Source organism: Porites lutea, chromosome 13 (genome assembly GCF_958299795.1).
Source record: "Porites lutea chromosome 13, jaPorLute2.1, whole genome shotgun sequence".
NCBI classification, from domain to species: Eukaryota; Metazoa; Cnidaria; class Anthozoa; order Scleractinia; family Poritidae; genus Porites; species Porites lutea.
Genome location: NC_133213.1, coordinates 15,484,212 through 15,510,380, shown reverse-complemented (window position 1 = coordinate 15,510,380; position 26,169 = coordinate 15,484,212). Strand labels below are relative to the sequence as shown.

Here is a 26,169-nt window from a genome sequence, read left to right as displayed (position 1 = left end):
CCGGTGTAGTTCCATTCTCTGCAAAGGAGATCTTTGGCTTTGCCGCGGGCAGGAATAGAACCGTTGCGCGAAGACGTTGGGAGGTTGGAGCGAAGATCCTGATGTGTAAAGAAGGTCTGAGCTCGCTCGCGAATACTTTCGTAGCTCTGCCAGGACAAACGGCCTTGCTTGATGGCATTGTTGACGGAGAGGTGGAAATTTCGTACGCTGGACCAAGAGTAGGTTATGGCGCGCTCCATTAACAAATGCAAATGCTTTAGCAACGGAGCTTTGGAGGACTCTGGCTGCTCCTTGCAGAATTCTAAGTAACCACACACAAACTCTGCTAACTCTAATTTATCGTAGTCCACCGTACCTTTAGGCGAGAACAGGAAATTATTTGGCAGCGAAGCGCCGGCTTTTTTCCTTGAGCGGAGCTGGTCAAGGGAGGGAATCTCTGCGAATTCAGATGGTAGACTTGGCGATGAAGATGCGTTAGGCGCAATAGCCGACCGAAGCTTCGTCAAAGAAGATGGGGGTGTGGCTGCCACGGCATCAGAAGCTGGAGACGAAACGTTCGCGTTTAGCTGAGCCAACTTTAGTTTCGTTTCTGTAATTTGTAGCTGTGTTGCCAAATTCTCCTTTCGCAAAACTTCCAAGCGAATAAGATTTTCCACGGAAGCGGAGGGATCGTCGGTGTGCGAAGAACTGGTTTTCTTCGTCGATTTCTTCTTAGGAATGGCTCCCGTATTTTGCGGATCGGGATTATAAAGCGGGTCAGGATTTTCCGGCAAGGCTGAAAGGTTGTCGATTTCCTCCGGTAGAAGGAAGGATGAGGATTTTTTTGCTTGACGAGCGGGTGGATCGGGTACCCATGGCTAAAAGAGAGGATGCGGTGGATAAGAACAAAGAGCAACGTGCTTCGATGCTAAAACTAGCGAGGATGGACCGCGAATGACCTTCGAACTGATGCTTAACCAGATATAACCTAGAAGAAACTTGATGCGAGTGCCAAACGACAATGCCACGCGAGGGGGTGCCCCCTAATTAATTATTTTGACAGGGCCAAAACAACCACAAAAGGTTAAGCTATTGCCAGTCAACGAAAATTTTTTGTGAGCCATAAAAAGGACCATTCCTAATAAAAGACAGACAAGACATAACAGTTTATTTGAATAGAATCTTCGTGAAAAACAAAACTAGCAGAAACGGGAACCCAGTAAAGAGCCGATTGAAAGTATAGCCGCGAAATAAGAATCACAACCGTTCTAAGTGAAATTAGCATCTTCCTCAAATTATCAAATCTAAGGAGCAAAATGTTTTTACGGTTAACCCTTTTTACCCTATTTACGGCTAACGGTTAAAATTTTTCAATTTTTACGGTTATCGACTAAATTTTGGGCCGATTTACGCCTATCGGTTAACCCCATTGAGACCCTCTCACAATTGCAATATTTTGACTGAGGTTTACAATATTGAAAGTGAAATTTTAAATGCTTTTAAAAGTCAAATCCTTATATTTCCGTAATAGTTCCAAAGTCGATCCAATAGTTCCAAGGGTTTACTATAGTTCCAGTAGTCCCAATATATGACTATGATTGCAAGATTCTCTTGATGAGGTTAAACAGTAGTTCCAATGTGTTACAATCGGTTAAACAGTAGATCCAAGATTCTCAATTGATCGGTTACACAATAGTTCCAGGATTCCCTTGATCCAATAGTTAAAGGTTTACAGTATGTTCTCCAAGTTTTCACGATTCAAGAGGTAGTAATTTCACTTTGATCCGGATCCGTGTCCAAAAGTCCAATCCAAGATGACGTCTTCGATGAGGTCGATGATTTCAAGTTTTCGCGATTTTACCTCCTATCGTCAATAAAGAAAGCTCACTTTGAAAAGTCTCCACGATTTCCTTTCGGCGTGTTGACATCAAATCACAATCATATCGTGAATTTATGGAGCATTTTTTTCGTCAATGCGTTCAGTCATGTTTCGTTGAAAATCACGCGAACGGGAGCAAAAAAAGAAAAGGAAAAGAGGGGCTTTCCCTTTGATCCGTGCTTTCTCATTGGTTGATGTGTTCTAACTGTTGATAGTTCCAAAGTCCTTTTACACACGCGTGTCCTACATCGAGTCATCTTACGAGCTCCCGGGTACGAGCTATACTGTGCGGGTCTGACACAACCGATTATCTCGACTGCGACAAACTCACAACAATCAACAAAGTTTGTTTTTTAGTCGTGTTTGGCATTGGTGTGCAACAGGTAAGTGAGAATTTGTTTGTAAGAATTTTGTTTGCTGAGTTGTACAGACATAGTACTTTAAATGGTCGTGTGTGAGTGGAATATACATGCATAACCTATGACACACCTCCAACGCGCCCACTGTTTATCACGAATTTTCTAAACTGTTAAGTATACTTGCCTTTTTGAAGCACAAGTGTTGTGTAATCATGTTGAAGAAACTAATATTTTCATCTCTGGTTTGGTTAGCAAGAGGCGCGCCTGCTTATTAGTCATTCAACTGTTTGCAAGGAACAAATTTATAAGGGAAGTAAATGAACCGAATCCTGTAAAACGCGCGTCTCGCGAGTAAACGTAACTATAAAAAGAAAAATATATCATTCTCTATTGACTAAAAACAATCACGCAGACTTCGGCCCAGCACAATTTCTTTTCTTCATCAGAATTAAGAAATGAAGAATAATTATGTGCTTTAAAGCTTTCATTCACGATTGTGTGCAACGCGGAAAATCCGAGATGTTGATTGCGGAATAATTGAACCGACCAGGGGACTGACATAATGTGTTCGCCACCAGGATCAGCGCCGTAGCTAGTATGAGGCCAACCGAGGCACTCGCCTCGGTAAAATTTTGACGAATTTCGCCGATCATTTTTATTTTGCATAAGCGATCATCGGATATTTTTAACGCATCATGATATTACAAAGAATTCAGCAATTCAGTCAATATACTATGAAAAAATTACCATATCATCGATCTCAAGGGGCTACGTACGTTAACTCAAATTTTTTTTGAACAAATACTGATCAAAACCATTGGCGAGGTTAACGGTCACCCAGATTATGTAGCTTGTTTCTGATTATTGCCTTTTAAATTCCACTTAAATTAACTCGAAAAAAAGATACCGAAAGGCCCAGAAAACGCTGCAAATCGCATTTCCGAGAGACTAAAGTTCAAAATTTCTCGGGGGGGGGGGGGGGGGCATGCCCCCGAACCCCCCTAGCAACTCCCGCTTGCCTCGGTTGGCCGTTTGGTCTGGCTACGGCACTGAGGATATTAATTAAGGAGGGTTTCCTTGTACTGTTAAGTTCTTTTTCGTATATTTTATTATTATTGCCGGCAAGGAATGTCGCTTGTTGTACCGATTACTCGTTAATTCCTCAACCGAGGTTCCACCGGTATCGCTCCTTTTTCGCTGAACTGGTGATTTTCATCTAAATGGAAAGGCTGCTTTGTTTACAGACAGATCCGTTAAGAAACTGATCGTGACTAAATAAATAAGAAACAATACGAGTTCCTCCACTTTCACTTGTTTAAATAAGCGTAACATGACCCACCTCATGGGAGAAAATTAACAAGAATATGTCGCTAATTACTAGGGTATCTAAAAGATAGTAATGCTGCGGCACATTCTGTTGATACTGACATTAGTTAGGCAGTGAGACTTAAAAGAATCGAAAATGACATTGAATGTCCCATTTACATGTTGGAAAGTACTAGAATAATTACTATCAGTCTATAACTCGTGGGAACGTTGTTTAGAAAATGATCAAGTGGTTATAACTCTGGTTTTCCCACAGTAAATTGTAGGAAATAATAGAAATTCAGATTGTTCAATCGTTTATCCATATATTTAATATACGGTGCACGATATTTTCTCCGGAAACACAATACTTTTCTTGCTGTTTGTTGCACTTTATTAAGAAACAGTTATTTAGCTATATATTTATAGAAAACAACAACACAAAAAACGGGAAAAAAAAGAAAAAAGGAATTAGAAATTCGGTACGACTTGAACCCAGCACCTTCGGCTCGACGCGACTACACCTAACCACTACACCACAGAGGCTGATTACGTAATTTTGAGGAAAAGTCTTTCGTTTTATTCCTTTTCCATGAAACTTCCGCCGGCACGATGATCGCCAACCGCATTAACTATTAACAGTGAAAAAACAATGTACACGCATATTCTATGGCAATGAATGAATGAAAGAACATAATTATGCTTTTCAAAACGCCGATACACGTCCTCGTCTGCAAAGTAGGACACAAAAAATATGTTTTATTATCTCGATTTCCGCTGTTATTTTGAAGGGAATGGTCAAAATCACATCCATTTTCGGCTCATACAGTTTCTTAAGAATAGCACTGCATGACATTTTCTCACTTTCACATCACCTTCTAGCAAGATGGAATTTGTATATCCCCCGTGTTGCGGAGTCGAAGAGCAAATGCTCATCTTCTCGTCAGGTTTAACACCTGGACGAGTCAAAGGCTCGTGAATTGAAATTCAATCCCCAAGTTAACCATCGTACTCCATCTGAAAGACTCCTGCGTGTCTTAAAATTTGGTAAGACCTCTAACAGTGCTGTAGAAAATTTGCCACAAAGAAAACTCTAAGTCTGAGCAGCGAACGATGCACTCTCTCACCCACCGAACTTCCCCGTGTTTTTATTTGAGTTGTTCGTGGCGCAATGCACTCTGGTTAAATGCAATGCATTGTGGTAAAAAGTGTGATTAAATGCAATGCATTGTGGTAAAAAGTGATGAATTCGTCGCCCCTTATATATTTCCTTTAAATCCTGATTATGTTGCTGCTCGCTCCCTTCGGTCGCTCCGCAGCAATAACCTCTTTTCTTCCGTTCCCCACCCCCAGAGCCCCTGGCTCGCAGGCTAAGTAACGCTTAAAAGCCTTCCCCCTCCTCCCACACCACTTATTAAATAAATCCAGCCTCCAGTCCTCCAGCATGTCTTGAAATGAATTCAATTTTTTACCACGTTTCGAAGCTTAAAAGCCGAGTAAATTCTTATTTTGATCAGTTCTGCTGTGTAGCCAGTGCATGTTTCGAAACGCCTTTTTTTTCAGGTTTTTACCCGGTCATAAGCCTCAGCGGAGATGACTAAAAGCGAATTCGAAGGAATAAACAAGGCTTTTGATGTCCACTGAGTCATGATGTTAGTTTAAACTCCGCCGACTGCTTTTTTTGGGGGGGAGGGTGGAGGCATCCGGCTTAAACAAGCCTGGGCATACTGGCCTTATAACCAATGTAAATTTTAAACTTCACTTTTCCATTGGGCGAAGTAAACACGTGATTGTGTTAGAGTCAGGCATATTTCGGTAATTCATACGTGCACATGTTTCGTGCCGACTGCAACATCAGAGCTTCAAGTAGATGTTACTTTGTTGGCGAGCTCATGTTACCTCTACAGGCGCTAAAATGATCATTTTAATACTTATTCTTGGAATTGAAGCAAAGACGGTAAGCTTATCCAGCAAAAAAGTTGGCGTGTTATAGTCTGTCACCCTCTGCGTTAATAGTTAGGTAAAGATCGCACACTCCAGTGCTATTCAAACGTTTAAGAGCTCTGAATAGTTCTCATATTCAAATAATTTGAAGAAATTTGGTTTCATGTGTATTTTCACCTCTAGCTGAAAGTATGATGACTGGAGGGAAGGAAAAGCTCAAACTTGGTTTGCGAATATACACTATTCAGGTCCGATCACTGAGACCATACAACCTGGCAGTTCGCGATTCCGTTCGGCTCCAATGAGCAGACGTGTGGAACGCCGTTTGACGTATTTAGGATATTTTTAAAAATAACCCACCACCGAGCAGAAAGCATAATAACTTTAAGCTTTCACAAAAGAATCCGTGTTCTGCAGTGGTAATCAATAAATCTTGGCACACGAGTATCATGTCATTTGTGTCATAACACAGTACGGAATCACTATTAAGAGTTTTTAATTATTAATTGTTTTCTTTTTATAACACTCTGGTCCGTGATCTAGCAGCTTATAGCCGGTTTCGCTTTCCTCTGTAACTGGTCATCCAAAAAATCTCAGTTAGCATTCCTCTTCACTAACAAATTTGCTCTCTGGTAGAAGAATATAGAACAAGTTAATGTTTGTTTTTCACCGCCAGATTGCAAGCGATAATTTGCTAAATCTTTTTTTAAAGGATGGCTTTGAGTTAAGACAGATTTGCAGCGGTCGGAAATCCTTGCGTTTGGGAATAGGATTTCATTAATCTATTTGCGTAAATGTTTTTATTGTTGATAATATATCTCCACCACCGCTACTCATATAAAAGGTTGTTTTGACCGCGCACTCTTTTCTTTTCAGACGCACACAAATGGGGTTATTATCAGCTCAAACCATGCTGCGAAACAAGAACATTAGGATTATCAACATAAACAATTTTCAAGCCTGTTAATTAAGATCGTCTTTTTAGTAACCCGTCACTTTTATCCGACCGATTTAAATAGTTAAAAGCACTATCATCAGGCTATAATTAAGGGTGGTTGACGGAGATCTACGGATAACCTTGCTCCTACTGACGCTAACTTTTAACACCTATACTATCAACAACGAATTATCCAACGCGGAAACCGTGCAACTCAGCCGTTTTGTAAAGCAACATCGAAACATCTTAATCCAAAGAATCTACAAATGAATCTAGAAAGATCATGATCTGGCTCAAAATAATGTGTGATCGGTAAAGCAAGAATTGTGTTTCTTGGGGAAAAAATGTAACCGATTTACATAAATTCCGCCTTTTTGGCGCTGAACTTTGTGCAGACTTTTTCTCTTTTTTGATCTTTTCTTTTACTTCATACAAAGCGCATGTTAAAAGTCACTTGTCTCAACAGAACAAAATGTAGTTTATTCATTGTCTATGATCTTTTATAAATGCCTACATTTGCATGGTCTGCTTGTAAAGTCGGCATCACAAAACATCAACACCATACTGAATTAAGGCCGGGTTAAAACCGTCACACGTACATTTTTTTTGCAGTGAATAGATCTTAACTCCAGTTGGTTCTAATAATTCCACGACAATCAGCAATGAAGTGCCATTGTTCAAAACCGCGTCGGATATACTGTACCCTGGGTTCCAGAGGCGAAGCCGCGTCAACGAAGAGAAAAACCTGACTATTATTTATTTCATAATAGGTATTTTGAAAACGGACCTCGGGAGCCAGGGTACGGATATACAGACATGATTCGCAAAAATTGGCCTCAGGTATAACCCGGCAACATCAAAAGGATCAGTGAAGCCGATAAATAATAACCTCTGTGACTTTGAGATGCGTTTTGAAATGTTGTTCTTAGTGACTTGACAGATAACATAGCTAGCAGGTCACCGAACTAGAAAGCAGTTTTAAATGTGCCTTGATAGCGGTATTAAACCATAGTTAATTGAGTGGAATGGTTATGAAACCCGTCAGACTCCTTTGTTATATGTTTTTGTGGACCTGAAAGTGCACAACGTTCAAAAGAATTCCTATCATTTTGATTGTATTGAGCAATAAAAACGTTGCATTAATTTATTCCGTAACAATTTGCCAACAGAAAACAAAGGATTGTGCACTTTCACGGTACTTCCAACATAAACTGCAGCACTGTTGTTTTTATCATTGATGTTTGCCGCTTTTCATAACCAGTCTCCTCTAATAACTATGATTAAACGTTTCAATTACCAGTATAAAATTATCAGTTCTTTTTTTTATCGCGATAATTCCACTTGTCAAATAGCAAAAAAAATCGGCGGATTTTTCCGGAGTTGAATTCTTTAGTTAATGTTCGAATCGAAGTTCAGAAAAAAAGAAATTTGTAGTCCTGTGCGGTTACGTCCTCATTAAACAGTCATCGGCTCCTGTTAAACACGAAATAGCCGTCGGTGTAAAGACGCCCCCCCTCCCCTCAGAAAAAATTGGGAAGAGAGTCCCTCTTCCCGATTGTTTCTGTGGAGAGGCGGGTGTCTGTACAGGCTAAACAACGCGGAAAATCCCGATATTGAATCAACATTTAGCGCAGGCCGTATAGTTTGCTTTTCCAGAGACGGATATATTCACAGCAAACAACAGATAAGCTAAGAAACGATATGATATTTCCTTTTGTGATTCTCACTTCTTAAGCCATTTGATAGACAAGCGCAATGAATGGTCCATTTCAGGAACAAATTTTGAAATAGAGAAGCATTCTAATTTTCTTAGGTCCCGCAAAAATCTAATTCACACAGACGATGGGAAAAAGTAGACCCCCCAAAAACCTAATTTAAAAAACTACAGGAAAAGGTAGCCTTCGTGATATGGGAGAAAGCGGGCCGGGAGCGGAAAGGATAGAAAAGGGAGAGGGGATATCAGTCGTCACTTCCTCTGAGTCCCTTTGAGCGGTAGTATTAAAGAAGCAGATAAAAGTGCAGTACCTGTACCTTGGTTCCGCGGTTTTTATTTTCATAGGGTCTTCTTCTCTCGATATGTCGAGCCGGTTGAAGAAGTACAAGGAAAAACTCAAACACAATGTTTCAATTTAGGGATTACCTTCGAAGATGGCATTTTATTCAAATACCGTGCACGTTTACGGATTATCATTAAGCCTTTTTTCATTGTATTAAGAAATATCCTGCCATTGATACGGAAAGTAGAATGAGTTTTGGCAGTTTCACAAAAAGATATCTACATGTTGTGCAGTTAAACTGGGGGCTTTCCAATCACTTTGAAAAAAAGAAAGTCTCTTAAAATGACATGACAAGTTATTGTCACTCAACATAGTATGCAATTATAAGTGGGGGGGGGGGGGGGGTGGAGAGAATTTCAAGGTCCACTCTCCTCTTTCTTAACAACAGCTGCTTATTTATATTTTGTGGTGTTTGTGTTTGTTTCTTTTCCTTTTCATCTGTACAAAAGGTTTGAAGAGCTTACCCCGATCTACATCTTCTGTTACGGGCATAAAAATGCGGGTCTCGAGTCCGCTTTTGTCCGTAAGCTACAGTATTGTTCTTTCTCTTCCTTTTTTTTTTCTCTTCTTTATTTCATTGGGTGCAAAAGAGAAGAGAAAAACCCAGTGGTGTTTTATCTTAACAGTGCCATCAATCACGGCTCTTTGACGGCGGTGCACGAATAATTATATGGTGGTCGTATTCGGCTAGACAGCAGGTTAAACTACTTACACGTCATCGCAAAGGGTTAAGTATACTGTCCGTGATATTAGAGACTTCTAGATGCGTTTGCAAAAACAACTAAAACTATTTCTGAGCTATTTTCTGCAAGTTTCTATCGTGATAGGATCCGTTGTTATTCCATGGCTTTGACTCGGAAATTTTTTTTCCAGTAATAAGAGCTAAAAAAAGATATGCTGAGTGGGCAAAACAAGAACTGGAGCACTTGAAAACGTCAATCATGTCAGCACCAATCATGAATTCTGGAACAATATATAATGCATAACTTTCAAGAAGTTAGCCTTTTTGCGCCGGCTCTACCAGCGAGAGCAGTTAAAATCAAAACTGTTCGTCACACTCGGTCACCTGCCAGTCGCTAGAATCTGCGGATAGTTTCTTCTGTCATTTTAAAACACTTCGAAAAATGTCACTGTTAACCGTGTGTCTACTCGTCCAATCAGTAATGTGCTTTAAGGTAAGTGTTACACACACACTCACATTATCGATCAATTTATGCAAGGAATGGGCAAAGGCTTAGAGCTTAAAGGAATTGCTTTCACAGAGGCAAGAGATGATAGATAAAAGTCAGTAAATTTTAAAGTTTTTAACACATAATAACTATGTTTCAATCTCGAAAGTTACGCCAAAAATATTAAGGGTTATTTTTAGCGCCCCATCCGGCGATCGCGACCTCACGCAACACGTGGAAATTAGAGATGACACCTTCCTTGGAGGAAGATAAAATAAGAAAAATAGTGAGTCAATAGTGGCTCTCTAATTACCTGAATGATATAAAGCGTCAATAATCGCTGCAGTAAGTGAACGTTTTCCAAAAGTATTACCAAATTAAATTTGGTATCTACCTTTAACAGAAGCACGCTATTTACGGCACGCGTTAAAAAACGGGGAGTGGAAATCAAAGTACGCGGAAGCCTGGTAAAGGTTTAAATAATTCAGTTGGAAGTTTGTGACTCTCAATACAAATATTATGATATAATAGAACTCTAATGATAGTTTATGACTCAAGAGGCAGGATATTTTTGCCAAAGAAATCGCACTCCTTTCGACCTTATCAAACCAGGATATCAAAAGAATAAGACGGCTCTGACAGCTCAAAAAGACAAAATTCACGAGCCGTAACGAGTGTCCAAATTAAAATTTATTGGCTAAATTTCTTTCGGGCAAACAAAATAAATGTTCTAGTGACAGAACGCCAAAATAAAAAATACCTCCTCCTACCTATTATTGCTTTATTATAATTTCAAGTGAATATTGGCCTTCTTAGAATGCCTAATCAACTCACGTTAAACAAATTAGTTTTGGAGGGAGCTAATTATATTATGATAAATTATTTTATTGTCCACTTGTTCGTTTCAGACGCAAACAAATGGGTTATAGATCTTTTTGATATGAAAGTATTGCCAGATCCGAGAAACAGGATAAAGACATGTGACGTATGCTTTTTATACTTCAAACTAACAAACTGTGTGTTTAAGGGAACTCTGTTCCTTTGTCTTTGGACACATAATTAATCCACGGAAAATATGAAAAAAATGTGGTTCATCGACATTGGTTATGGCTTAGTAAGTAAAAGGCCTTTTCATGAAGTGGACATGTTTCCTATATAGTAGTCTTTTATGCTCTGAAAAAACATTTGTATATGGGGAGCACATTTTAACTCCGTTTGAATGATTGCTCTAACAAACCCCGCAGGTTAGTCCCGTTACAAAGGCATGTCATGCAGGAAGAATTCTTTTTGTCACAGTTATTTCCTGAGCATTGTCCTGAGGGTACAAGTTGATATTAATAGCTCTCAAATCTGTCTATTATGATGAAAGAATGTAAATATCTTGCCACAATATCATACAGCTTTTAAGTAAAGAAAAAATACAACAAGAAGTACTAATAAACTTGTCTCGAGAATAGATAGAGTATATTACTTGGCTACAGACGTATATTAATGCGTGCTGTCTGTGTGGTGGTTAAAGCGATATTCGGATCGTCGTCATTTCAACTGTTTTAAAAATTTCGTTGTTTTCACATACACGTGATTATATTGAGCGTTTATCGCCTATTGCTCTTTTGCCTCAGTGATTTGGGATTATTTATATCTACTAGATGTACTACCATAAATTCGAATAAATTTCGGATAGGCGATTGCCACCCAGGGTCTTAATAATATAACATTCAGGTGCTAGGAGCATTTAACAAAGTCTAAATGCTCCTACAAGTACAGTCAACTCTTTTTAGTGCGGCCACTGCGGGGACCTTGACTTAGTCTCCTCATTAGCGAGAGTCCGTAATAGCGGGATTTTACATTTAGTCAAACGTCTATAAAATATTTTGTTTGGGATTTAGATGCTTTCCGTGCAAGCCGAAAGGGAAGTGAACTTTTTTCGAGAGAAGTCGCTGAACATTTTGCTTTTTCCAAGGTATCCCTTCTTGACAATAAAGGTTGACCGATTAATCTCAGCTAAAGATGTTTTCATTCTCGAAATTTTAGCTGCACAAATATTTAAGGCATAAAAGTTTAGCACCCTGCCACATGCAACACGTGGCGTAAAGGCAGAAGGGCGTTGGTTTGGCTGTTTGGGCCCTTTGCTTCATCTCTCGCAAGCAGAAAAAAGGCCACAATAATAAGCATTCGATTCTTTTTCCTGTCTCGTGTGAAGCGTTTATCTGTTGCTACTGTTTTGTCGTTCATGATGGTTAAACCACGTCACTCGGAAGTGGATGGTTTTGAAAATATTTGAAATGCCCTTAAGCTATTTTGAGAGTACTCTACTTGAGAATTGAGGATCTAAATAAACTGTTGTCTTTTAAGCAGGGTTATGGGCTGCTGACTAGAGCTTATACTTTACTATATTCGTATTTGAACGTTGTCATGATAGTAAACTGAAAAACGCAGCTAGAATTTCGTTAATAGGGCCTTAAATCAAAATACAAATCCTAATGCAGTTTTAAATTAGTTGAACTGTGGAATGTAACCATGCATAGTTTCCTTTTATTCTGCGTATTGGGTCTACTGAGTTTAAAGATACCTCACTTTGAAAGGTCTTCATTATTTTTTACATCAAATCACAATCATATCGTTAATTTATGGAGCACTGAAGCAGTCATGTTTCGTCGCACGTTAACGAACGGAAGCAAAAAACAAAAAAGAAAAGAGAAAGAGGGACTTTCCCCTAGATCCCATCTTTCTCATTGGTTGATGTGGTCTGACTGTTGATAGTTCCAAACTCCTGGGAACGAGGTTGTTAACACACACGTGTCCTGAATCGGGCGTAGTGTATGAGCTACTGTGGGTCTGATGCGAACAGTTTCGAATAACTGGCTAAAGATAATATCGCTCAATGTACAAAGTGTGTTTTTTAATCGTGTTGGGCATTGGTGTGCCGAAGGTACGTGAGAATTTGTCGGTAAGATTTTGTGGGCCGAGTTGAACAGACTACTGACAGCGGATGTTGAGTCGGGAACTGACCAAGGGACTGATGTGTTTGCTATATTAATTAAGGAGGTTTCGTTGAATTTAAGTTCTTTTTCGTATATTTTGTTATTATTATTGGGGTAAGGAATATTGCTTGTTATACCGATTACTTGTCGTAGTCTGAAAAAACGTTTGTATATGGGACGCACATTTTAACTCTGTTTGAATGATTGCTCTAACAAACCCCGCAGATTAGTCCAGTTTAGCCTGTTCCAGGAACTCAGATAGTGGGGAAGACGCGAAAAGTTGGTCTCCCGTTATTTTCGTGTTTGCGCTTTCTCAATTCAGCGGACGCGACTATCTCGGAGCCTGGAACAGGCTAAGTCCAGTTGCACAGGCATGTCAGAAAGAATTCGTATTTCCACAGTTGAATATTTCCTGAGCATTGTCCCGAGGGTACAGAATGATATAGCTCTCCTTGAAATCTGTATATTATGATAAAGAATGTGGATATCGTGCCAAAATATCATAAAGTTTTTAACTAAAGGAAGAATACAACAGGAAATACTAATAAACTTGTCTCGAGAATAGAATTAAAAATTTCTTTGTTTTCACAAACACGTGATTATACTGTCGGGTGAGCGTTTATCGCATATTACTCCTTTGCTTCAGTGATTTGGGTTTATTTAAAGATAGTTAATGCTTTGCTATCTTTAAATAAACCCGGGTCACTGAAGCAACAGAGTAATATGCGATTAACACTCACCCGACAGTATAATCACGTGTTTGTAAAAACAAGGAAATTCTTAAAGCAATCAGGAAATGACGACGATCCGGATTAAATGCTCTAACCACCACACAGACAGCCAATATTAATATACGTCTATAGCGAAGAGATATATTGTATGTCTGACTTCAAAATATAACTTATTTTTCTTCACCTTATGACCACTCATTTCTCTTAAAAAAATACATCCATTTATTATAAGTTCTTACCCCTCTAAAGGCTATAAAATAAGGAATAATTCACTGAACGACTAAGCCTTTGCTGAGGACATCTGAAAGGACAGAAAAAGCAGTAACGTAGCCTCCCCGCAGACGTCCTTTGGGGTTCGTTTGTACAGCACTCATTTCTCCCCCACGCACCCACGGATGATCGAGTACCGTAAATGACCAATCAATTCACCCTTCTAGACGGTGAATGAGGATTTTTAAGAGGTTAGCCTTTTTGCGCGGGACCTGCGTTCTGAAAAGCTTCCTGATAAGCAAGTCAAGACTGTCCGTGAAACTCGGCTACCTGCGAATAGAGAAATTGTCGACAGTTTTTCTAAACACGTAGCAATTGCAAAATGTCACTGCTAACAGTGCTTCTATTCGTCCAATCAGTAACGTTAGGCTCAAAGGTATTTAGTGTTTAACACACTCACACGGTTATCAATTAATTTCATGTAAGGGATGGGCAAACGTTTATTAATAAGTGACATCCAGTATTTGGTTGCACAGGAGTTAAAAGTAAATTTTATAGTCTTTTACTGAAGAAGACATGCTAACATGAATTTTTTTTAGCGCAAAAAAGTAATAATAAGACCTTTAAGCGCCCCATCTCGATAGCGGCCTCAGGCAAATTCTTTTGTTTGTTGCTTCCTCGAAAGAAAATAACTTCATAAGAAGAACAGTCATGTGGCTTTCTAATTATCTGTATGGTGACATTTTCCTATATAGCGTTAATAATTGCTGCACTTGGTTGAAGATTTTGAAAATAACTTGGCTGATCTACTTCTCAGTATTCCATAGCAGTAACTCGTTATTTCCGACAAGCCGGGTTTTTAAAAAAAGATCAAAATAAGAAGCCTCTAAAGTTTTTAAAAATATTTCAACTGTAGCAAAACTTGTGACTCTCTGACTTAATGTAATGGTATAATAAGGCACAGTGAATACTAGTAACAGTTTATACTACAGCTATCCCCGCTCTGTATATAGTCGGTCAATAGTATTCTTGTTCGTTGTGTAGTTCTTTGAAATATACTGATTGATAATGAAGATTTTCACACATATTCCATACAATAGGTGAGATAAATACAGGAAACGCAAGGTTCCATGTACAGTTTCAGTTCGATTTTCACAGCTTTGATCAAAACATTCTCAGTTTCGAGAATAGTTTAGTCTAAACCATAAGAAAATATTTAATTCGAAGTTGAATTTTTCGCTATTTCTCTTTCACTTTTTACATTCAGTTCATTTTACTTGCCGGAAAGTAAGCCTTATATTAGACATTAAAAGGACGTTTGTCTGATCAATTCACGCTTCCGCATTCTAGTCTTATTTTAAACTTTATGGTGGAAGGACATCTCTGGGCAGGGAATAAAAATTAAGTTAGCACAGAATTTGATTGTTGGCGAATTTCTGTAATTATACATCGTTCTGCTAGTGAAAATAGCTAGCCGTTGTTCACTCGTCTTGCTTGTTTGGGACTGCGTCTTATTCCAGTCAAAGAGACAGAAAGAGTGTCTGGCATGGTTTCCAATCAAAGATTTGTGAACTCGTATCTGGCAAACTCTCCAATAGCCTGTTCCAGGCGTTTAGATAGTAGAGCGCGGCGGTCATTGGGGAGCGAGTTAAATTGCACTATCTGAACGCCTGGAACAGGCTAACTCTTCAAGTGTTTATATACAGCTATGTCGAGAAAAGTTGTCGGAAAAGATGTGCACGCGACAATCCCGAAAGGTAATATGGGATATGATGGATACACTGTTCCTGACGACTGTAGCTGTCGAACCTACTTTTGTTGCTTTCCGTTAGCACTTGCAAACACATTTTCATGGCCTTTAGTGCCAATTCTTTCAAATTTCTCTGAAGAACAGTGAACTCAAAACCACCCACAATGCCTTTCGCGATTGTCACGTGCACTTTTTCCGACAATAGCTGTATACACAGTTATACGCACCTTATAACTTCATCTGCGCTTAACGAGCGTCTTTTGGTCCATAACTTTCAAAACAACTGCTCCACGGAATGTCACTGATAACACGTAACGCAAAAGAATATGCAAGTATGACCGCAGAATGTCACAAAATCTACCTAAGCGGTCCCTTCGGGATTTTCTGTCTTTATGTCACCATTTCGTACTTGCGGGCGCAAACAATAGAAACGTCGTCATTACCCAGCCGATTCCTCGCGGCCCCTGTTCAAGCAAATCGAGATTTTTTCTGGCATGCTCACTGTATATTTCATTTCAACTGTAAGTACTTTTCCTTAATATACTCGCGAGTTACTAGAGTGTCCCCTCGGGATTTCGCCCAGCCTGCGGGAGCAACTACGTTTAATAGACCTTTTCCCGCTAAAATTAAAGTGAATGTATGGGATTTTGGCCCACTTGGAACCGCTACAATGCCGCTACAAAAAAGCGGATTTCCACAGCGAAAATGCATTTTAAAAGACATTTATACTGCGACCGTAAACGAATTTTTAAGATGTCATACAAACCCTTCTAATCAACATTATGCAAATTAGAAGCCACATGAGAAGATTTATAATCCGAATTCATACTGACGTCGTACCTTCTTTAATAGCCTTATTTCTATTCAATGAATGATATCAATAAAACTATTTAAAGTAGTGGTAAATGTTGGAAATCCGTCTCTCTGTAGCGGCTTTATAGCGATTCCAAGTGGGCCAAAATCAGCCATACTATGACATTCACTGTAATTTTAGTCGTCTTTGCCCCCCAGCCAAGATGACGTCAAATACGTGAAAAGGTCTTTTGCGTTGGATCCAGTAAAACAAGCGATTGCCTCGCAGGGTGTGCCCATCAGACGCTGTAATAGACGTTTCCAGTGAAGTTGAATGGTACCCCATTCTCATGTCAACGCTAACAAAAGTAATAACAATGTCATTATCTTGAGAATGAAGAAATTTGACTTGATAATGGCGTTAGTGAACGTCGTACGGTCGTTTTTAACTTTTTCTAACTTCTTTTAATATGAGAAACATTTTAGCGCGGTATTTTTATCCAAAAATCATTAATAATTCATAAAGAAAAAACAGAAGAAATTAATAAACGCAATAATTATTTATAAGCCAAGCTTGACAAATGAATGGGCTATCCGAGTGAAGAAAAAATTGTTCTATTTTTAAATAAACACAAACACTAAAAATTAATAAAATGCTAATGATGCATTTTCCAAAGGTCTTCAAGTTTATCTCGATAGAATCTTGGACGTTTACATCAATTCATTACGTATTTTTTGTCCTGAATTAAAGCATACTTCTTGTATGTTCTCTTGCAGTTGGCTGCAGCATCAAACGACTGTCCCCCACTACAATACTATAATGGTGCATCATGTGCACCATGCTCAACTTGTCCTCGAGGATTCGGTGTTAAGACCCAATGTTCAGCCCTGAAAGATACAGAGTGTCAAGAGTGTTGGCCTGGATATGATTATTCAGGGACAAATGATATGACGCCGTGTATTAAGTAAGTCAGAACTAACGCAATAGATGCATTCAGTGTTATGAGATTGTTGGCGAGTTTATGTCCTTGTATTGTTGCTTGAGGTTGTTCATTCTACTCCGAAGATCATGTTCAGTTTCAAATATTGTAATGATAGACTGCGAATAATAAGCTCATTTTTTTCTCAGGGATAGTAAAGTGAGCGAGGTACGTCAGAGCGCACAAGATATTTTCTTCCTATTAACCCCCTGACCAACCCCGAAGCCCCTTGCAAACGGACGCAACATTGTTGGCCAAGACCTTTCAACATTGCTGGATGATACTACTTATTGTGTCCTTTTGCACATCTTGTTGCATGTTGTTGCATCTGTTTGGACACCATTGCAACACTTGCGGCAACCAAGTTTGGAGTTGTTGCCTCCGTTTGCACTTAGCTTAACGGCCTTCCCTCCGCGTGTAGCCTCTCATATAAAAATGGTAATTCTAAGAATGTTGGCGTCATTTGCTCACTATACTACCAAAAAGGAAAGCCGGTCAGGGTTTACTCAAATACTGTCTCACAGATAGTTACAATGAAGAAATAACAAGATATCCAGTTTCACTCTTCTCTAGCCTTTTCCTAATCTTTTCTTAACTTTGATTTTTCCCCAAAAATCATTTTCAGGAGCCTTTTAACACCAGGGTCTTTCTTCGTTTCACAGATGTATTAACGACCGTTCAAATTGTCCCGATGGAAATTTTAAGGTGATAAGGAAGTGTACAATATATTCTCCAACTCTCTGCAGTGGTTGTGACGAGGGAAACTATTTCGACAATAGTACAGGATTAGACGGGGGATGTGTGGAGTGTTCAAAGTGCGCCATTGACGAAGTGGAGACACAAAAGTGTAGCACTGCACATGACCGAAAATGCGAAAAGAAGCCATCGACTACGAGTAAAATATGGGCCCCAAGTAAGTATAACTAAACGCAAACAAAGGAAACTGGCATAGTCTCTCCCTTTTCTTTTTAGTCTTTGCCCACTTTCTAAGTCCACTTCCTGATGGAGACAGGTATTTTGTTCTTTAAATTATCAGTTATTCAAAAATATTTATCCGTGTCTGATTGGCTCAAATCCCCCGGCTAATTCTCTATAACCAACTAGCGTTGACCAAATTTGGAAGACGTATGCGGTATCTCGTAAAATGACGTAATATGAATAGCACATGATATTGTCAGAGAAAGGGACAGTAGCCTAGAAGCCCTGAGGACGAGGTTGCGTTAGCTTTGCTGTTTTTGTAGAGCTGAAGAATATGGCAGAAAATTGTGCACTTTTTTTAAAGAAGTAACGTTGTGCCTTTAAACTTAGTAAGAACAGCGAAAAAATGTAACTCGGCGGTTGGTAACTGCTGCTTGAGTATAAATAGCTAGACTAAACATCTCTTAGCTTTCTATCCTGAGTTTACCGAGGAACGGGCAAATGAAGACGGGAACTTAACCGACCGAAAAATCCGACGGTGTCCAAAGCTTAGCTTGGTACCCATATTCCCTGGTCGGTTTTTGGGGTGGGAAATGTCGATTTTTCATAAGTATGGCAGCGGCGAGTAGAGCAAAGTCTTTGAAAATGTTTATAACCGTGCCGGTAAACGAAAGCCTATGGGAAAATCACTGTCAATATGTCCTGGTCACTTACAAATTAACGAGGGAAATCGTCAGTAAATCGTGAGATGATAGAAAGAGTGTATAAAGGTTTCTGCAGCCAAATTTTTACGTTTACAAATTGAGGGCTGTGTCAACAATGCTGTGCACCTTCTAGGGGACCCAACAAGTTCTTTCTATAAGGTAATACCGTTCGGAGGAGCAAATACTGCCTAGAAATTAAAGCTCAGGAATTCGAAAGGCAAAAAAAACACGCTGGATAACCGGTCCTATTCATGTGAGATATCAGTGTGTGTGTGTGTGTGTGTGTGTGTGTTTTTTTGTTTTTTTTTTTCTACTCAAACTTACCTGAGATTTTTGGAGGTTGTGTTGTTCACATTTTGTTACCAAGATATTGCGATAATTGTTTGCAAAGGTATCCCGAAAATTTCGTTATAAAGACGAAACGCTCCCTAAAATCTTGTAATTGAAAGTACGGCTACTCCATGTCCTCCAACTTTCGACCGACCCCTTTAGAGTAGCTACCAATTTCAAATGAGACAAAAAATCACTTAAAACTTTCGAGACGATCAAGACACTGGTCCCATTCAGATAAATTGTTTTTTAGGGCATCGCCAAATGAACAAACCAGCTTCTTAAATATAGAGAAAACCAGTGGAACACGTTTGACGTTTTATCTTAACAACCTAAGCTTTATTTACTTGACTATATGAAGTTACAGTATTGTAAAAGCTTTACAATAAAGTTACAATTAATACTAATAATTGATAGGTATAATAAGACAATCAATGATTACAATGCAAAACATTCAAAACATTCGGTCGTTGGGTGCTCCTGATATTCATACCACTGATCTGTCGGCATCAGGTACAGCTGGTCAAACAGAAATCACCAAGACACCGAGCGTTCCCAGTAGCAAGACTATTGATTGGATTGATTGGACAGAGGCCTCCACTACGGAACGTCCTGATCCTGATCCCGAAGAGAGAACCTCAGGCACCGAAAAATTAGTTCAGTGGGGACTTGTATCCGGTTCCCTAGCATTACTGGCTGTCGCTGTTGCGATCCTATTATGTTGGATTAGAAGAAGAAGAAAAAGAAGAAGAAGAACACGTAAGAAGAACGAAGACTCCAATGGTTCGGCTCATCAGTCCACTCCATTAATGCAGCAGCGTAAGTAAATAAATAACAAGAGAACATAAAAGGCATATAATTTTTTTATTTTCTTTCTGTGAAGCGTTTAATATTGAAAGCAAATATATATTACTCGTTATTTCACATTATACGGTCAAAAAGAATCATTGTGGAGGGTCACAAATATTTGAAAGACCCGTAGACAATACTTTGTTAAATATTAAATGGTGAGTAATAAGTCAATGAAATATCTTAATCAGACTTAAAACATTTTGAACTATTTTCAGATAAATGCAAATTGTCAGTGTGTTTTTGAGAACATAGGAATTGTTTTTTTTCCAATTAAGGGAAATAACTTTTTCACTGAGGAGCCAGAGGTCCGTGAAGGTCAGCTGAAATAGTGAGATTTGAGATATTTCGAAGACTTTTTTACGGCTAATGTCAATCTACGTGACGGCCTAAAAAAGGGTAGGCAGTTTGACAGCTATCGGTAGACTGCTATGAGACCCCCATGAAAACCGTACGAAACGGCAGCCATGTTGGTCTCCCAAACCAATTTAAACCTTTTTCTAATTAAATAATATAAATTTTTTTGTTGAAAAAAATTTTGCGTAACTGCTGGCCATGTGAGAGTGAAAAGAAGGCTCCATATGAACCAAACCAAGCATATCCTGACTATAAGATTGAATTCTGAATCAACTATAAGATGGATTCAAGGTAAAGACAACGCTATAAGTTCATGCTTAGAGAGCGTTCGGTCTGACTCATAACTAAACTTTCTGTTAATCGATTCGCTTATAGAAATAGAATCAACAACTTTTTTAAGAACCGTAAAATTCCTTAATTGTTTCACTGGATACGATTACCCTGTAGTTGCCAATTTTATATAAATTCTAGGCCCTCAATATTCTTAAAAAATCTTTCATTTCACTTTATTATTTTTTAAATTTCATAGCTGAAAGAAATGTTAACGTTATCACAATAATAATGTCTTTATTTTTCTTTTTTTCTTTCCTTCTTAGATGGGTTGGATACATTAATTTCAAATATCAAAACTGCTGATAGAAAGTTCATAACCATGCACCTCAACGGAAAGGATACTCATGGTAAATTTCCTTCTTTTTTTTTTTTTCAATTTTTAGGGTTTAATGCTCTCTTTATGGGTATTTTGGACGAAATTGAAGTCGCGATGGTCGCTATATGTTTGATGAAACGACGATCGTAGACATTAATTAAGTGAGCGATGGCATTGCAATTCTGATCAATTTTGACGGCGTTAGTCGTGCGATGACGGCAAAGAATCTCCAAAAAGTGTGCTAATAAGTTCAGGGTTATTGTTTTCTTATTAAATCCGTTTTTCTTTTAATTCTCTCGTTTCGTCGTCGTCGTCAATTTATGCGACGATTGTGTTGAAAATCAGGCGGTGATTTGTTGGAAGCTCGCGACCAAAAAATGTACCCATAGAGAGGCCTATGTTTTATGCGATCAGATACCACTTTGTTAACGCTAGACTTACACAGTTTGCAGTGTGGAGAGCTGAGAAATGATGATTAAGTCTTGCGGGCTGTCAAGGTCTTACAGAGGGTCCCAGTTACGTTATTTTTGGGGAACACTCATCGTATAGGAAAGTCACAGGGGTCAAACGGATTTTTTTTTCTTAGTACTAGACAGTGTTACTTAGTCTTGTTGGACTGATTGGTTCTATATTCCCAATTTTATACATTATAACTTGTTGCTCCTACAGTTCCGCTTCCATCAGTCCTTTATGCTCTTAAATCCAAGGCTTTAAATATTTAAATAATTGCTCTATACAGTATACTGATTTAATGACTCGAAATGCAGATAATACACAAGGATTTTTAGAGTTGCCGGCTGTTTTGTGTGCAGTAAGTAAAGTATCTGTGCAGCTGAAGAGGTTTCATTCGCATTATTTAAAAGTCTTCTGCATTCAACCAAGATTCCTCGTATATTTAAATACTTAAAGTTTGTTACGCGGGTAATCTTTTAGAGGACGGGTAGCTTGCAAACTAAACTGAACGCAGGGTTGTCGGAACAGCAACAAGAAGATTTATTCCAAAAGTGAACGTAGTTTCCACGAAGTAAAACTCCACAACAGCACGTAACTCGTTAAACTTACACGGCCTCCGCCAACTTCACTTAACTTGATAAACTTACAAGGCCTCCGCCAACTTGGATAAACACTGCCTTCGTCACACTGGACTAAACACAACTAACGTCGAACTCTCTTCGCTTGTGTGAAAACTAGTTAAAACTTAACTTAGACTGGCCTACTTATATATACTTTTACAATACGATTGTAGAACTTTCCAAATAGTCTAATTATAGAACGATTACGAAATATACCGCTTTAGAAACGCTTACATAAGATCCTAAAATAAACAAACTACGAACTCTCGCGAAGCTTCTAGAAAGTCACGCTAGTCACGCAATACAATTTTTCGTAACAAAGTTGTACTCTTTTCATTTTAGGGTATCACTACTGGAAATTTGTTGCCGACCACGTTGGATTAAAAGAAGAAAAAAAAAATTGGGAACAATCGGATAATCCGGCAGAGAAATTTCTACACGCGTTCTCTGTGAAGGAACACAGCACAATCGGAAAGCTCATTGAGGCGTGCGGGGAAGAGGCTGGTCTGACACTCCTTGTTGGTGAGCTGAAAAAAAGATTTTCAGCAGCAAACCAGAGTGGAAGCGATGAAAATTTGGCTCCGAACGGATCTACATGGGTGTAAAGGGCATAGGGCGGTTTTCAACTGAAGCCTCATGAAAACGGACGCAAAATTGTTGAGTGATGTAGCATCTTTCGTAAGGTCTCCTCTGATTGGCTAAAGGCTAATTCTTTTGTTTTATTAACTTTTATATGTTGGTTTATAATTTTTTGACCTGAGATGATGTTTGATAGTTGATTGTAATTAAACTAGAAGGTTGATTTAAATTTCATTCTAGAGATTGTCATTTTAAGACTTAAATGGAAAGTAAGCATTGCGTGAGAGCTTGACACATAAAGAGAGGTATTAATTATAAGGTGGAAGGCATAAGAAGAAAGGGGCAAAAGAGAGCCTTTCTCCCTACTCCCTCCCTCTTCCATTTTTGCGCCTGTCACGGAGACCAGCATTCTACAGGATTTTGATGGATTTTACGGGTTCAAAGGTTTCAAGCATCGAGCAAACATTTATTATAGTCCTCTTGATTATTTGCGGAACTGTTATGAACAGTGGTGTAACAAATAGTATTGAGAACCTTTGAAGACTCCTCACAATTCATTTCAATCATGATCGATTTTCCGTATCATTGTCACGTGCCCATAATATTCCTAAGTCGATCTTTTAAACAAATCTCAACTATTGTCAGAGCTGGCATTCAGGAAATTAAGAGGCTCGTTCCTGTCGAACGATCTCGTGAGGACAGTCTTTTTTTCAAAATTGTTTTGTCTACTTTTGAAATTGCGGACAAATTAAGCCCGCCTCCGCTAAAACAGGACGAATTATTTACAAAATAAATTACAGTGGGCATTTCCTGTTGTATCAAAAAACTACTAACGAAATTAAAACCAAAGATCATTTTGAAAGCAAAACACCGGCTTATTATTATTAGAACTGTAATCTAGTCTGGAATTCTAGGAAGCTATGGCTATTGATCTCAATATCTTATTGAACAGTTTTTTGTCTAGCCGTTCGTGCTTAGTCATGTTCCGCTGTCTGGAGACACAAGGATTGCTCAGGCAGGGTTCTTGACCTCGTTTCATTCATTGTTCGCCGCTCTGCAGAGGGACTTTCCCTTTGATTTTCTTTTTCTCTCTGATTGGATGAAATATTCTTTAATTGATCTCTTAATGCGGTAATTGCGTCACCCACGTGTCCGTTCATGACACTGTCGTTGAATGGTTTTGATGACAGCCCAGTAGCCGTATATATTTACTCCTTGATGTTCATGACTTGTCTGGCTATAAGTATTTTAACAGTTACAGCGGGTGATTGATGCCGTAACTGAATAACTATAAGACCCTATAAGAAGATGACACTTAGGACAATTTACATGATACCAATCAGTGACTGAAGCGTACCCTTTTTTCTCGCCGGACCCTACACATGAAATACAGCGGCACCTATACGCGAGTGATGTAAAGATCCAAAGGGAATATTAATATTATACTAGTAATAATTGCAAATTAGGGGAGTGCGTTCGATGTGGGAGGGAGGGGGGGGGGGGGGGGGGGGTTGGGTAGTGAGTGCAAAACTTGATGGGCTTGTCATATTGAGAAATCAAAATCAAACGCTTTTATCAATACGAATATCAGCAGCTGTCTTTATCAGTGTTATTGTTTATCCTCCCACTTTACAATTCGTTACTATTTCATTTTTCCCAAAAAATGCAAGAGCGTGCTGTAATTATTACATTTCCTTGGCCAAACCTCTAAGTAAAGTACATGTAAGTATGACTATGATCCCCAGGATATTCTTTTGCACTGTAGGATGGTCGATTAAAATTGGCGTAAAATTGGGATACAGAAAATTAAAGTTATAAGTTTATAAGCGTCGCGTATCAATTTAAACCCTTGTTGCGTGACACTAGGCTAACACGACTCACCTACTTAGCACTGTTTTCAAAATACAATGCATCCGGAATTAGTGTGAGATGAAAAGGTCAACGTTTCACTGTTCAACTTCTTGTATATTTTTCAAAAATCTGAAAAATGATAACAAACAAAACCAAAAACAACGCTGTGAATAGCTTTTAAAAGCGAAAAGATGTAATTTGTAATGGAATTAAATCTGGTCGATCTAAGCTGATCTTGCTTGAATTCATAAAAATAAATACAGTTTGCAGAACACATTGTCAACATAACATCTACATATCCGATTACGGTATCTTAGAATGGAAATTTTCTTATATAAAAAAAACTTAATTGAAAACTGCGAGAAAAACTATAAACAAACCTGTAGTAAACAGAAAAGCGCCAACGTTTCATGTACGAACGAGTGTTACAAAATAGATACCAGCTCCTGGGCGAGAAAACTGAACACATGAGATCGAGGCAAAATGTGCCAGGCCGGTCCAAGATGGCGTCCAAACCATGAAATCGCATGGCATACGGAACGGTTACTACATCATGTACGGTACACGAATAGAAAGCGTTCTCCTTCGTCGAATGCAATTAGCTCGGAACCTAATACGCTGTGGAGAAATCTGCGAATGAAGTGCCTGATCTTAAAAGAAAAATCCTGGGGATACTTCCTATAACGGCCTAATCACGAGGAGGTTCAACGGATTCTAACGTCCACTCTGTGACCCTAGGACACTTTATGATGCCTACACAAGGTAATATCATATACACTGACCATACTGACTTGGCCCAGGCTTGTTTGAATAACATGAACTTTCTTAGTCTCAAATGAAATTGACTCGACTCGGCGCGAAACGTCCCCAGCGGCGAAGAGCGAGGAGAAACGGATGTTTTTGCAGGCTAAGAGAAAGGGACAAAGGAAAGGCATCCACCTTAAAGGGACAGTGTCCCGATTATGCGCACGCGCAAGCGTCCTCTGTTTTTTCTTCAAAAGACAATAGAACTGTCATATTGACTCGACAAGACTTCCTTCCGGACCGCACCGCCGATGGGGATTTGTTGTTTACATTCTAAGTTTTTCGTCTTACTTACAATTTGGCTCGGGGCACGAAGAATCATCGCGATTTATCCGGCTAGCAGGACCGTCTCGCGACCCGAAAAAAATGATTATTAGGACAATACCAATAATAATAACTTAAGGACTACAAAAACGTCAGTTTTTTCATTCAACAGAGTCATTCACGACTAATCTTAGTTAATCGAATTTTATTAAATCTAACTACTACTGACGGTTTCTTTCTTATCAAGTGTTTGCTGTAATGAGAACTACAGTGTACAGTGTACAATGTGCTTTTTTTCAAATTGAAAAAAAAGAGATTACTTCATGGTTGGTTTGTGCGTACGATTTTTATTCACGAGTTGTGAAGAATTGGAAAAGAAAGTGTGAGCGCAGCGAACGAGTCACGGTTTGCGATTCTTCACAACAAGTCATAAAAATCGTACAAGCGAACCAACCATGAAGTTATTTGTTTATTTTATAAGTACTGAGATTTCTTTCAAACAATAATGACAATTAACAGCGATAACACAATGAAATGAGTTTTATTTACTCATACGCTCTTTAAAAATTCAACATCTTTTCAAAATTTCTAGACAATGAAATGAGTTTTATTCTCTCGAAAGCGTAAAAACTTCAACATTTTCTTTCAAAATTTCAGCAAAGGGCAAAGAGGAAATTTTAAAGCTAGTGATATATAACAACATATTCATATCATA

The 26,169-nt window shown here is 38.8% G+C and overlaps 2 protein-coding genes across 6 annotated transcripts in view; both read left to right on the top strand.

Annotated features, from left to right (window-relative positions):
- LOC140923003 (uncharacterized) overlaps positions 1–22,769 on the top strand; it is a 144,862-nt gene extending 122,093 nt beyond the window's left edge. For 2 of the 4 annotated variants that reach the window (XM_073373052.1, XM_073373053.1), the window contains exons 2-6: positions 16,874–17,061; positions 17,739–17,989; positions 19,446–19,847; positions 20,831–20,914; positions 22,299–22,769. In XM_073373052.1, the coding sequence (XP_073229153.1) occupies positions 16,874–17,061; positions 17,739–17,989; positions 19,446–19,847; positions 20,831–20,914; positions 22,299–22,561 (1,188 nt within the window). In that variant the 3' untranslated portion in view covers positions 22,562–22,769. Of the gene's footprint in view, positions 1–5,344; positions 5,480–16,873; positions 17,062–17,738; positions 17,990–19,445; positions 19,848–20,830; positions 20,915–22,298 lie in introns of those variants that run through there. The other 2 variants (XM_073373055.1, XM_073373051.1) reach the window with 2 other exon arrangements.
- LOC140923004 (uncharacterized) overlaps positions 9,099–26,169 on the top strand; it is a 42,209-nt gene continuing 25,138 nt past the window's right edge. The window contains exon 1 of one of the 2 annotated variants that reach the window (XM_073373056.1): positions 9,099–9,635. In XM_073373056.1, the coding sequence (XP_073229157.1) occupies positions 9,585–9,635 (51 nt within the window). In that variant the 5' untranslated portion in view covers positions 9,099–9,584. Of the gene's footprint in view, positions 9,636–12,414; positions 12,562–26,169 lie in introns of those variants that run through there. The other variant, XM_073373057.1, reaches the window with a different exon arrangement.